The sequence below is a fragment of the Saccopteryx bilineata genome, chromosome 4 (genome assembly GCF_036850765.1).
Source record: "Saccopteryx bilineata isolate mSacBil1 chromosome 4, mSacBil1_pri_phased_curated, whole genome shotgun sequence".
NCBI classification, from domain to species: Eukaryota; Metazoa; Chordata; class Mammalia; order Chiroptera; family Emballonuridae; genus Saccopteryx; species Saccopteryx bilineata.
Genome location: NC_089493.1, coordinates 189330877 through 189345292, shown reverse-complemented (window position 1 = coordinate 189345292; position 14416 = coordinate 189330877). Strand labels below are relative to the sequence as shown.

The following is a 14416-nucleotide window of genomic DNA, read 5'->3' as shown; positions in this document are numbered from 1 at the left end:
GGCTCCCACCTTCCGTGGGAAAGGCCTGTCCTTTCCAGGGAAGAAGGGCGGAATGGAGGCTTGGGGGCTGGGACATTTCCTCAGTGCCTGAGGGGAAAAGTGTCCCTCTTACTCCTTTGCGGTGACCGGTGGGGCGGAGCCACTTACCCGGAGCTTCCTGCCAAAGATGGTGACTTTGCCTTTAATCTGCTCCTTTCTGAGGCGCCACTCGATGGAGTTTAGGCCGTTCTCCATGGGCAGAGAGATGTTGCAGCGCCCAATGGTGGGGGTGACAGTGCCCGCCAGGACGTGGGGCTCGCTGTGGAAGCTGACGCCCATCCCGTTGGCGTACATCACCCGCAGGGTCCCGTTGTGACAGAGCTGGTAGCTGTTCCGCACTTGATCTGGAGAAAGGCAAGTCGGGGTGGGGACAGGGAAACAAGTTATCCACTCGGTCACAGGAGAACAGCGCCCCTGTTTCTCGGGGTTTCCACGGTGCTTTGCAGCTGTCAGTCTGAGCCTGCCTGCGATGAGCACACACACGCCGCGCTGCGGTGAGGAGCAGAGACGCTGCTGATCCGTGGAGAGGAAAACATTATTAATATGTGGCACTCCAGAAATAACTACGCCGTGATATTTTTCTTTTATTTACTGAAAACTATTAATAGTACCTTCAAAGATGTCTGTTGCCTACACAATTTGTATCAATCAAATCCCTGATCTTTAACATATATTTAAGCTTAAATGTTCATAAACAAACAAAAACTACACATATGTATACATATATATGTGTGTGTGTGTGTGTGTGTGTGTGTGTATACATATATTTTTTCTTTTTTTCCCCCCTCACTTCTGTCTACCATCTAACCTGAGGTTGATGGTTTAGCCACAGGTCAGATCGACTGCAAATCAAGTCTCCGACTGAAAACCAAGAGACAAAGCACCTGCCCTGCCCTCATGACTTTGCTGCTGACTCCACTGTGCTGCCGTCTGCACTCAGAGAGAGCTCTGAAGAGATAGACCAGCCTACGGCAGACTGAGCCCGCGCGTGCTGAGCACGTGCGTGCATCGGTCCGGATGGAACCTACTCTATAGCCCATCACACTTCCGACCTTTTCTCTCGTCAGCAAGCTCCAGGACGGAGATGTGAGTCAGAGACGCCCTTTACAGATGTGCTGCCTCCTGACTATTTGGCTAAAGGAGCCCAGTGGGGCTGGCTTTCCAGACGCCGGCTTCGAGGGCAGGGGGCGAGCGTGTACCTGTCACTTCTGCGGCTGCAGCCATCTCACCGGAAGACGGCATCTACATCATTAATCACCTGGCAGAGCGGGAATTGGGTCACTGAAACGGACTCTACTGTGGGCTAGGAGTCCAAGAATGTCACCATTTATCTACTGAGAGGACACTTTTATCCTCTGACAACGGGCTAACCCACTGACACTGTATCTTCGTTAAAGGAAAAATTAATCGGCACGATTCCTTTTTCTGCCCAGCCCCTGGGCTCGTCCTGGACTGTGCGTCATGTCAAACAGCAGCCGTAACCACGGGGTGGTCAGACACCTCTGAGGTCCCAGTCCTGGCAAGAGGATGGCTAAGGAGCTTTGGTTGCGGGACAACCAACTCAACAAACTAATCCTTCGAAGAGAGAATCAGAATGGGAACCCCCCCCAAAAAATGGTGGGCTCGGAGAATAGTCTTTGAGAAGGTAACCAGGTGTGCTGGGCCGTGTGGAGTGACGGGTTGGTAGGAGCAGGGGAGAGGGCATGTGAGGTGACAGCTGACCGTTACTGTCAGATAAGCCTGTAGACACTTCCAAATATCTAGACGGTCCGGTGAGGAGAACGTTTCTCCTGAATCCGATGGAGTCATGTTCTACAAGGGTGAGCTCTAGTGGAGTTTGTTTGCTGTGGACAGTTCGGTAAAACAGACAGTTGAGGGGTGCTTTAGGTCTCTGGAAGTCTGCCGAGGCTTGGTTACTCACCCCTTCGGGCTTGGCTGGATTCTGGATCTGAGGGTGGGGTGGTGGTGGTGGGGGGCTTACCTTGTACCACAGTGTAGGAGGCTTCCACCGAAGACAGGTTGGTGATGACAGTGACGTCGTCATCGCGGTTGGAGTTCTCAATGTCAATGGTGATGGATTTCTCCATTTCCCGGTGCAGACTGGTCACCACCCCCGTGGGGCGTGTCACATTGGTCAGGCGGCCCTCATGGTCATAACTGGAGGACAGACACACTGGTTGGAACAGAGTTATAGGGGGCCGAAGGCTTTTCCGACACTCAGAACCACACAGGGGCTGGGTTCATGGGGCCAGAGGAAGAGACTGGAAGGTGGGGTGACCAGGTGGTGCATTGATCCGTGGCCTCTCGTCACAACCCTCAAAACTCCAGCCCGTCCTGAGAAATGGTGGTGACACTTCTTGCTGCCCACCGATATACCTGATGCAACTCGGGGAAACATTCAGCCTCCGGTAGGGTGTAGTTAAATAGACTTTCCTGAGTTAGGGGGGCATCTGCTTCTGAGCATCTTTCGCTCTTTGTGTCCCACAAAGCCACCAAATTAACCTTCCTAAAAGTGATCAGTTTCCTTAGGTCACCTCTCTGCGGAACTAACCACACTCTCCTCGTTGGTTGCCCCAGGAAACCAAAGCCAAACACTTGAGACCATCCACGCCCTCGGCCCTCCACACTCCCACAACCTTGTCCCCCTCATCCCCTCGTAGTCCTCTGGACGGTCAGCCTGGGCCAAGTGCCACCTCCATGCCCTGGCTTGAGCGTAGCAGGCCCCGCTGCCTGTAACCCTTCCTCTGGTCCTGTAGCCCCAGACCAACCACGGCTCAGCTCCTTGAGCTCCTCAGACATTTCTCCGTGACGCCCTGGACCTCAGCTGTCCTCAGCACCCAAGTCTGGGCACACCAGCGAAGATGCTGTGCTACCAGAAAGTGGCCTGAATTTGAGCCTTCCTTGTGTGTGTGTGTGTGTGTGTGTGTGTGTGTGTGTGTGACAGAGACAGAGAGAGAGACAGACAGACAGGAAGGGAGAGAGATGAGAAGCATCAATTCTTCATTGCAGCACCTTTGTTGTTTATTGATTGCTTTCCCATATGTGCCTTGACCTGGGGGCTACAGCAGACCGAGTGACCCCTTGCTCAAGCCAGTGTGACCTTGGACGCAAGCTGGAGAACCTTGCTCAAACCAGATGAGCCCACACTCAAGCTGGTGACCTCGGGGTCTCGAACCTGGGTCCTCCAGGTCCCATTCTGCCACTCTATCCACTGCGCCACCGCCTGGTCAGGTCAGCCTTCCTTCTTTACGGAGGTGTCCTCTTTACTGTTTTCTGAAAGTGTGGAGCGGTCTTTCCACCTCCTTTGCTGTTCCGCTTGGAGGGAGGGCATTTCCCTACTCTGGAAGATCTGCTACATTCAGAAAACCTGGGCCCCCCTTAAGGCCCAGGAAAAGAAATCAGACTCTCTCCCTGGCTGAATGGCTCAACTAGTTAGAGCACTGTCCTGAAGCACAGAGGTTGCTGGTTCGATTCCTGGTCAGGGCACATACAGAAACAGATTGCTGTTCCTGTCTCTCTCTCCCTCTCCTTCCTCTCTCACTGAAATCAATAAATACAAATTTTTAAAAAGGGGGAAGAAAATAGACTCCTGTCCATGTCTAAATGTCGAAGCCTCGATGTTTCCCAGATCCGATCTGTTAGTGGAGGAGGGATGGGGAGGAAGATGGCGCACAGAAAGTATTATATTTTGCTTGGAGGGTTAAAAAGGAAAAACAACTCAGCCTCCAGGTTTGCCTCCCTCTGGATGGGAGGCAGGGACAATACCTTTGCAGGTTGCAGTGACGGAGATGGGATCTTGGACAGCAGGTGGGGATAGGAGGACCTCAGAGGAGGCGTCCTGTGCACAGAACCACTGTGGCCTATTTGACTTGATCACTTAGTGCAAATATACAGGGTGCTTGGTAAATGCTTCTGAAGTAAAGGCAGAGAGACCTGGCTCCCGACTTTCAGTGATGTGAGAAATGTTGCTTCTGGCGTGAACTGGGGAAGTCAAGCTCTGTGAATGTTTGACAACTGAGACCAAGTGGGATTTTTTTCTTCTTCCAGGGATGAAAAGATAGTCCAATGTCCACAAATCAATCAATGTGATATATCATAATAACGAAATGAAGGCTATTAATCACACGGTCATCTCAATACACTCAGAAAAGCACTGGACAAAGTCCAACATCCCTTTATGATAGAAACTCAACAAAGTGTGTGTAGAGGAAATACACCTCAACATAACAGAGATCATCTATAACAAGTCCACAGCTAGCATCGTACTTGACAGTCTGGAGCCAAAAGCTTTTCATTTAAGATCAGGGAACAAGACAAAGGATGCCATTTCGGTCAACGTAACATTGGAAAGCCTCAGCAGAGAAATGAGTTTTGAAAAAGAAATAAAGGTGCCAAATTGGAAAGAAGTAAAACTGTCACTATTTGCATATGTCATATTACATAGAAAACCGTAAAGACTTCACCAAAACACTATTAATACTGATAAATTTCAATGAAGTTGCAGAATACAACCTCGATATAGAAAAATCTGTTGTGTTCCTATACAGTAATAACAAACTAGCTGAAAGAGAACATAAAATACAATTCCGTGTTCAGTTGCATCAAAAAGAATAAAATACCTTGGAACAAATTTAACCAAGGAGGTAAAAAATCTGTCATTGAAAACTGTAAGACACCGATGAAAGGAACTGAAGATACAAATAAGTGGAAAGATATTCTGTGCTCATACATGAAAAGAGTCAATATTTTAAAAATGTTCTTACTACCTAAAGCAAGTGACAGATTCGATGCAATTCCTATCAAATTCCATTTTTTTTCTATCAAGTAATCAACAAATGGTACTACGCTAAACTCAAAAACTTCCACACAGCAAAGGAAACTATCAACAAAATGAAAAGATGCCTACTGAACAGGAGAAAAGATTTGCAAATCATACATCTGATAACTATTAACACCCCCCAAATATAAAGAACTCATACAACTCCATAGCAAAAACCCTGAACAATTTGATTAAAAAATGAATTGAATGGGTATTTTTCACAGAAATAGAACAAACTGCTAAAATTTGTGTGGAACCACGGAAGACCCTCTCAAGCCAAAGCGGTCTTGCGAGAGAAGAACAAAGCTGGAGGCGTCGTGCTCCCTGACTTCAGACTAGCCTACGAGGCCAGAGTGATCAAACAGTATGGTATTGGCATAAAAACAGACACACAGATCAATGCAACAGAATTGAGAGCTCAGAAAGAAACCTATGCCAAAAAGGTCAATTCATTAACGACAAGGCAGCCAAGACTATCCAATGGGATGAAGACAGTTTTGTCAATCAGTGGTGTTGGAAACACTGGACAGCCACATGCTGAAAACAAAAAAACAAAACAGAAACTTGCCTACTATTATAGTGTGTCCATAAAGTCATGGTGCACTTTTGACCGGTCACAGGAAAGCAACAAAAGACAATAGAAATGTGAAATCTGCACCAAATAAAAGGAAAACCCTCCCAGTTTCTGTAGGATGATGTGGCAGCATGTGCGCATGCGCAGATGATGACGTCACACCGTGTATACAGCGGAGCAGCCCACGGCCATGCCAGTCGAGATGTGGATGGTACAGAGGAAAGTTCAGTGTGTTCTGTGGCTCGCTAAATTCGAATCCGTGAACAAAGTACAATGTGAATATCGGTGCATTTATAACGAAGCGCCACCACATAGGAATAACATTACTCGGTGGGATAAGCAGTTGAAGGAAACCGGCAGTTTGGAGGAGAAACCCCGTTCTGGTAGGCCATCAGTTAGTGACGAGTCTGTAGAGCTATACGGGATAGCTACCTAAGGAGCCCTAAAAAATCTGTGCATGAGCCCACATCGAACTGCACTGAATAGGTATGAAACTGGGAGAGTTTTCCTTTTATTTGGTACAGATTTCACATTTCTATCGTCTTTTGTTGCTTTCCTGTGACCGGTCAAAAATGCACCATGACTTTACGGACACAATGTATGATATATATACTACTGACAAACGTTAAATGATTAGAAACTTGAAAGTAAGACCTGAAACCATAAAGTATCTAGAAGAAAATGTAAGGGGGTGAGCTCTCTGGCACTGGTCTTTGTGAAAGATTTTTGGATTTGACACCAAAAGCAAAGGCAGCAAAAGGAGAAAAATCAGCAAGTGGGACTACGTCACACTAGAAAAACTTCCGTGGAGCAAAAGCCAGCTATGAGCAACGTGAAAAGGCACCTCCTGAGTGGAAGAAAATATCTGCAAGTCAGATATCTGTTCAGGTGTTAACACCCAAACTTTATAAAGAGCTCACACAACTCAACAGCCAAAAAGCCCCCCAACTGTCTGATTAAAAAATGGGCAGAGTATCTGCATAGATATTTTTCCAAAGAAGACATACAGATGGCCAACAGGTACATGAAAAGGTGCTTAATTATCAGGAAAGTGAAAAATCAAAGCCATAATGAAATATCACCCCGCGTCTATTAGAATGGACAATGATCGAAAGTTCAAGTGTGGGAGGGGACGTGGAGACAAGGGAGCCCCCAGGCACTGCTGCTGAGAGGGTACATTGCTGCAGCCACTATGGGAAACAATATGGAGGCTCCTCCAGAAAAAATAAAAATAGAACTACTTATGAGTCTGCAACAACACGACTGGGTATTTGTTTGAAGAAAATGAAAACACTGACTCGAGAAGATATATGTACCACATGGTCATTGCAGTATTATTAGCAATGGTAGTTTCCAAGCTATGGAAGTAACCTAAGGGTCTACCGATGTCTGAATGGCTGCAGGAAATGTCATGCAATGGACTAGTATTCAGCCATACAAAAGAATGAAATCTTGCCATATGTGACAGCACGAATGGATCTTGGGGGCATTATGCTAAGTGACATAAGTCAGACAGAGGAAGACAAATTAAAAAAATCTCAAACGAGCCCATAGATGCAGAGAATAGATTGGTGTCGGCCAGAGGCAGGGGTGGGGGTCGGTGGGTGGGCATAACAGGTGAAAGGGGTCAAAAGGCGAATGCTTCCAGTTGTACAATAAGTCAGTCACGGGATGTAATGTACAGCACGGTGACTGTAGTTAATAATCCCCTATTGCATATTAGAAAGTTGCTAGCAGGGTAGATCTTGGAAGTTCTCATCATAAGAAAAAAAAGTTTATAATTGCCTTATGATAGATGCTAACTAGACTTCTCGTAGCTATTGTTTTATATATAAATACTGAATCATTATATTGTACACCCACAACTAATATAATCTTGCATGTCCATTTTACCCCAATGAATACAGTTCTCAGTGTTTGGGGGAGGGGTGCCCAGCACAGTGCTCAGTAACAGTGTCCCAGCTCTTGCACGGTAGGGAGTGTGTGAGGTGCTTATTCTGTGTGACCCAGGCCAGGACTGAGTTGCAATCCCGTGTCACGTGGACACCTACCTGCAGGTTGCCCTGCTTTAGAACTAAAGCAGCAGGAATCCGAGAGTCTATGTTTGGGCTTGGGACCGGAATCTCAGGGGCCACAGGATGAAAAACACCTCTTTCACTTTCCAAGGACATGCAACTCCACTTGCTTCCACGGGCAGTGAACATCTTCACATTCAGGGTTGTTTTTTTGGGTTTTTTTTTTTTTTTTTTGCAAATAAGCCCCCACATCACTGCAAGGAGCCATGAGTTCCTGTAATCCTGTAATGGGATCTCAAGGCCAGCCAGTGAAACCAGTCCAGCCTTGGTCTGTGTGGTACCGGAGGTGGCCTTTGACTCTTTTATTCAACTAGTGGTCACTGAGTGCCTGCTACGTGCTTGGCACTAAAAATTAAAATATAGACTATGTTGGGTGGTGACACACGGTAAGGTTTAAAATGAAGGGGAGGGAGAGAGAAGGGGTGGAGAGGGAGGGAGGGGATGAGAGGGGGTTAAAGAGGAAGGGAGAGAGTAGGGGCGGGAGGAAGAAAGAGAGGGAGGGGAGGAGAGAGAGTACAAGAGAAAGAGAGAGAGAAGCAGTGGCTGTAATTTTAAGTGCAGTCCTGCGCCCTTTGGAGATACAGGCTGTTTTCCCCCAGTTGGAGAATTCAGCAGACACAACAGGACTTCCAAATGGAATTCCCATGCCTGCTGCAGCCTCTAAGTCAGGCCTCATTCAGAGTGACCTCCTGAGAGTGACATTGTTTTTTTTTTTACCCCCAATCTGATGAGCCAACAAATAAACAATCTCTGAAATGCACTAGGTCTTTAGAGGGGACGAGAAAAACCTAGGCAGTGTTTAGGCCCCTGCATAGCTTGAACCTAACTTGGTGTGGGAACTAAAGATGGCACTCAGATGGTGCCTCCAGGGACAGAGTCACCGGACCGTAAAGTGTGACCAAGTTTCTGTACCCTGAAGGATGTCAGGATGCTTCAGACCTCTGAGAAAGATAGCTTTGTCCAAAGAAAAAAAGCAAGAAAGAGCAATTCTGCAATGCAGTAAAATTCCAGCAGGTGGCAACAGCTTCCTGTACATTCTCCCACACCCACTGTCAAAACAATCAGAAAGTGAAGGTTGCTGGATTTGGGAGTGAGCAACAATGTTTCTCTCATGTCCTCCTTTCCCTCTGTAACAATTCCTCCTTAACTTACTAACTTCTCCGCTAGCAGCAACGCTTAGACGGAAAGCAAGCCAGGATTCCAAATACACAGAGGTTAACCAGACCCTCCAGCATCAAGGAGTGCAGCTAGTTGAAAATTCCATCCTGGTCTCGGCCAGCCAATGGCAGAATGATGCCTTAGCAATTTCCTCCCACCAGCACCCCATGGTTAATACCTGCAGCAGCCGGCTGTCTGAGAGAGCTGCCTCGCAGGAACGAGGGAAAACAGCATCCTGGCCAAGCCAACAGCGGCGGGGAGGTGTGAGATAATTGTTGAGGGGAAATAGGACCGGCTCTTGCATCTTTTAATATACCTAGCCCTTATCTGTATCGATCTGCTTCTGCCGAAGAGGAAATTCAGAGTTTATCTACCTGTCTGCGCCATCAAGCGTGTTGCTGGACCTATGGGCAAATCACGGGAGGCCCACCAGGCTCCTCTCTTGTCCCCTCCCTCCCTCCCTGTCCACCCCGCCTTCCAGGTTCTCATTTCCGCACAGCCCGCCGACGAGTGATCAGCCAAGTTAATCAGCAATTGGTCTCCCAGGTATGGTGCACGTGGAACAATAGCTGGCGACAGGCATTCCCAAATCGTGTAGGGCGAGTGTCCCCGATCAGAGACCCAGTGGTGCAAACCGTTCAGGAGTCAGGGAGTGGGGGCGGGGGGGGGGGCACACGAGTGTCGTGGGGTCATACGCCGACATTCAAGTTAGGAAGACCACGTGACTAAGCAGTTCTGAGAGCTCCATGATGGGCTAGCCTGGCGCCCGCCAGGGCGTGGCAGGGCGTGGCAGGACAGGGCGTGGTGGGCGGGAAAGGACGGGGCGGAGCAGGGTGGGGCGGGGTGGGGCAGGGTGGGGCAGGACGGTGTGGAGCAGGGTGGGGCGGGGCAGGGCAGGGCAGAGCGGGGCGGGGCACGGGCTCTCGGGAAGTGATACTTTACAAATCTACTTACTCATAGAATGTCGTCCATCCGGTTTCATCGCTCTTGGTGGCGAGGAGGCCGGTGTTGCCATCGTAGGTCATGAGGCCCAGCTCCAGGTTCTGCGAGGACACGACCTTGAGGCCGCCGCCGGTGCCCACCGTGAGGGTGATGATCTGGTTGTCGGGCAGGAGCAGGTGCCGGGGGACGCCGCCGCCGTCGCGCCGGATCTTCAGCGAGTTCCCGCTGTTGTCGATCAGCTCGGTGACGTGGTTGTCCGCGCCGTAGGTGAAGTTGTACAGGTACTCCCCCGTGACCAGGCTCACCGTGGACTGGTGGATGCCGTCGGCGTTGAAGACGTACAGCTCCTGCTCCCCGGGCGAGGCGGCCTCGTACTGGTTGAAGGCGTTCAGGACGGGCTTGTTCTTGCTGACCGCCCGGATCCGGATGTTCCCGAGGTCCGCGATGTAGATGGTGCCGTCCGGCGCCACGGCCAGGGAGGACGGCGAGTTCAGGATGGCGTCCGTGGCGTAGGCGTCGTCCCCCGAGTAGCAGTTGCAGTTGACGTCGTTCTTGCAGTCGCAGTCCGAGGCCGCCCCCGCCAGCAGGCAGATCTCCCCGTTGGTGGTGACCTGGCGCAGCCGGCTGATCTTCTTCTCGTCCGTCTCGGTGATGTAGAGCACCCCGGTGTGCGAGATGGCGATGGCGCTGGCCGACTCCAGGGCGGAGTGGATGGCCAGCTTGCTGAGCGAGTAGTCGATGCCGGGGACCTGGCAGTGCATGGGGCGCCCCGCGATGATGCTCACCTGGTGGTTCTCGGTGATGCGCAGGATGACGTTGTTTTCTAGGACGTACAGGGAGTTGTCCATGGGGTTCACGGCCAGGTCCGTCGGCCACTCCAGGCGAACCTGCGGGTGACACGGCGTCCCGTTAAAGAACAGCGGCTGGTGGGCGTGCCCAGTGTTTCACTGTGGAGGCACGTGGGTGGGTGTCACGCAGCTGAGGAAACAAGGGCATTTCAACCAACGCACTGTCTGGAGACGGCGCCCGCCGTCAAAGCACCTGCCCGTTGCCCGTGCTGACTACGCCTCAAAGAGAAGAGGAGACTATGGCAAAGAGAGCTCCTATTTTTGTATCCTCAGAGTAGGCCGCCAGCTCCCCCCAGGACGCTCCTGTCAGGCCTCCAGGGGGTTGGACCAGAGTCGGAGTCAGCATGTGCGGCTGTACAGGGAGCCCGCTGCCCCAGGGGCTGAGGGGGGCCAGCCCACACCCTGCTTACACGCGCCTGGGGAGACTAGGTTCATTTTAAGAAGAGACTCCTTTATCTGATTCACAGAAAGAAGCCACGAAGTTTGGAATGTGGTCCTGACTCAAGGGCAGCCCATGCCCAGGCTGGCCGGCAGATTACAACTCAAGGGTTTGCCCGAACAAAACATATTCCTTGTCCGCAGAATCTGAAATGAAAAATCTCGGTAGAAAGTGGTCAGTTTGTTGGAGAATTTGAGCTGAAATCAATGAGGTTGGTCAAGGGTTGAAAAGGCCCTCATAGGAAGGATAAACATATATTCCAGGGTCTTTTCAACCCATATAACAAAGTCCAGTTTCTTACGCTGCACAGTTGCATGAGCCTGTGATCTCTGCTACAGGGAGAAACTGGACGAGAGGACTATCACTTGGGGGGATAGTGTAGAGGGCTCTGCTCCAGTTTTTACTGCACAAAATAAAGGTTTATATAGTGCGGATGCAATCATTTCAGGTGAACAGGGAGGTTCTGATTGACATAGAGCACAGCACAGTGCAGTCTCAAACCTGCAATGATGATGGGGAAGAGAGGTAATTACACAGTAACTCCTACCCTGTAATCTGCACGGCTGGAGTGTGTCCCCCGCCACTTCTCTGGGCAGACCTTCTCTCTCTGTCATTCCTACCTGACAGAGTTTCCCAGTCCTTCTTGCTGTCTAGTTCCTCTCAAGCCATCTGCAAGCGAACCTGTGACCCCTAGCTAGAGCTCTCCCTTCCCACGTCACTCGAACAGATTGCTGGTGAGAACTTCAGGCCAAGAACCAGGGGTGGCTTAATGATGAAAAATGAGAAAGAGAGAGAGAGAGAGAGTCCCACCTGGGCCACATCCATGCTGGAGTCACAGCTCAGTGGCCGGACGGCAGTGAGGTCATTGGAGCCCAGCAGGGTGGAGATGATTCCGTTCTGGTCGACCTTCCGGATCATGGTGGCATCGACGAAGTACATGAGGCCGTTCTTGTCCACTGCAATACCTGAGCGAGACAAACAGTGGGCGGGCGTCTCTTGGCAGGGAGCAGAGCTTGCAGGGTGGAGGTGGGGATGCCCTGCCGGCTGCTACTTCTTTGGATCTTACTGAGTGGATCATTACACTCAGAGCAGTGGTTCTGAACCCCCTCCGGTGACCCCCCTTCTCGTGAGCACTGTGCCAAGATCTGCATAATTCCTGGGGTGCTGGCTGGATCACCACCCAACTGAAGAACAAACCCTCGGGCTGCCAATGAACCAAGGCGGCCAGTGAACGAACGGGGAAATAACTTTGCATCTGCTCTTTTTTTTAGGAAAAGAAGTTATTTATTCCCCAAGTTCATTGCTCGAAAAATTATTGGTGGTAAATTACTTGAATACCCTTCACAACTGATTGCAACAACGAGGTCGAGAAATAATGATTCTTGTAGCCACACACTGCCAATTCAGACTATCCTCCAGGAAGCACTCCCAATGAAACCTGGACTCCACTTAGCACATCAGTGCCCTGGGGGAAGGCAGGTCCTAGCTCTCCCTTGGGAAGGCACCGGCAGAAGCTTCTATTTCTTCTGCATCATCATCCCCATGCCCAAACCCAAGGTTCCTTACTGGCTGCTTTCATGGTAGCCAAAAACCTAACAAAAATTGGACCTTCAAATGATTGATCCTTAAACTTAAATATCTCTAGTCCTTTTCAAAGAGAGATCCACTGGTCCCAAGAGCCCTTCCCATCAGCCCCAGGCCCTTGGAAATGATACCCATTCTTATTGGGCATTTACAAAATGTCAGGCAGGCACTATGCTTTAGACCTGACGTGCACTATTGTATAACACGCACATTTGGGAGAGGTTGGAGGCCACCCGCTGAGCCATGTTCTGTCTCCAGCCCACTCCAGCTGGTCCTCTAGTGCCTGGAGCTAACATTTCCTTCCGACTCTGTGACTGACCGCAGTCAGGAATCTTCAGGAGCAATCCATCCCACTTCCCACTTAGCAAAGGTGGGTGATGAAATTTACTTCAAATAAATACATAAGTTTACTTTGTTTTTTTTTTAAATGCTCACCCACACAGCAAAGAGCAATCTGTCAGAGTTAAATCATTCTAGGGAAGCGTGTGTAGGAGTGCCTGGGCTCAGAGGCCTTCCAATAAGAACAGAGCTGAGGTGGTGGCCAGCTCTCCCTGGGGCTGGGCTGTCTTCCTTTGCAGGCTTTACCTCGAGGGCTCATAAGCGTTGCATCCACCGCCTTCCCTCCGTCCCCGCAACGGGCTTCATCAAAGGGCAAGCATTGTTCTCCGGTCCCGGCCATGACTTCCGAGTTCCCGGCCAGGTCTTTAGCTCCGCTCAGGGACTTGACTCGGTAGATTCGCCGACTGTTGGTGTCAGACACGTAGAGAGAGCCAGACACGGGGTCTACCGCCAAGTAGTACTTGTGTGCCGGGTTGTTGCTTTAGTAGGAGAAGCACAGAGAGAGATGGGAAGGGGGTTAGGCAGCTGGCCTCCCGGATCGAAGAGATGACAACAGTCCTAACGAGACTCTTAAGCATCCCTAATGTCTTTCCACTTTAGTGAACTGGAAAGAATCTAACGTAACAGGGTGTGCTAACATCTCACAGATTTTTTTGCTGCTTCTAATTGGACTTAAACGTCTCACACTATCAAGAGAATTCATAGCTTCCCATCCTGCTAGAGTACCGTTGCTTCACTGAGCAGGTGCGAAGGATCCCAATCGGGTCCTGCTTTTGAGTTGTATTTTGTGGGTCTACCACATTCTCAAGGGGATCGACGGACACTTCCATGAGATGATGTTCTCTTCTTAATCTGTGCTTCCTCGGTGCCTCCCAGATACTAGGTCATGAATCCTGGGGCCACCTGGACTTTTCCTGACTTTTGGGATGGGAGGCTCCCCAGGGCTGTCCCCAGTCCTCAGCCCCTCCCCTTCCCTACCATTCCTCACCGTGGCTACAAACCAGTTGCATTTCGTGTGAAGAAACTCAGTGTCTTTCTGACACCCTGTCCAGAATCTGAATTACTGGGGTTGGAGATATAGTTTTTACATCTTGAGTAACAGTGAGCTCACAGGCGTGGACCGAGATGACCTGGGTCCCTACGCCACAGCAGGAGACAAATACCTAAGGGTGTGATATGTGTTAGGAAGACATGAAGCCTCAGAGACCTAGTCCTCCATCCCTGCGTGTGTCTAGGTGTCCTGTGTGTGGCTGACCAGGACAGAAGATCTGTAGACAGGGCTCTCAGGAGTAAGACACAGAAAACTCTCAACTCAACTCTGCCCCTGCTGGCGACCTTAGGTACGTCTTTTGGCTCCATTGGGTCCTGCATTCTTTGTCATGAAGACGTATCAGATCAGACCAGTGGTTCTCAACCTGTGGGTTGCGACCCCAGCGGGGTCGCCTAAAGCCATCAGAAAATACATAATGCATATCAGGTATTTACATTCCAAATCATAACTGTAGCAAAATTACAGTTATGAAGTGGCCACCAAAATTATTTTTTGGTTTGGGGTCACCGCAACATGAACTGTATTGCGGGGTCACGGCATTAGAACTA

At 50.0% G+C, this 14416-nt stretch overlaps 1 protein-coding gene across 3 annotated transcripts in view; it reads right to left on the bottom strand.

Annotated features, from left to right (window-relative positions):
* TENM2 (teneurin transmembrane protein 2) overlaps window positions 1–14416 on the bottom strand; it is a 1118865-nt gene that overhangs the window by 32267 nt on the left and 1072182 nt on the right. For all 3 annotated transcript variants that reach the window (XM_066273223.1, XM_066273224.1, XM_066273225.1), the window contains 5 exons: window positions 13064–13296; window positions 11705–11859; window positions 9620–10494; window positions 2021–2196; window positions 148–383 (listed from right to left, as the gene is read on the bottom strand). In XM_066273223.1, the coding sequence (XP_066129320.1) occupies window positions 148–383; window positions 2021–2196; window positions 9620–10494; window positions 11705–11859; window positions 13064–13296 (1675 nt within the window). The remainder of the gene's footprint in view (window positions 1–147; window positions 384–2020; window positions 2197–9619; window positions 10495–11704; window positions 11860–13063; window positions 13297–14416) is intronic.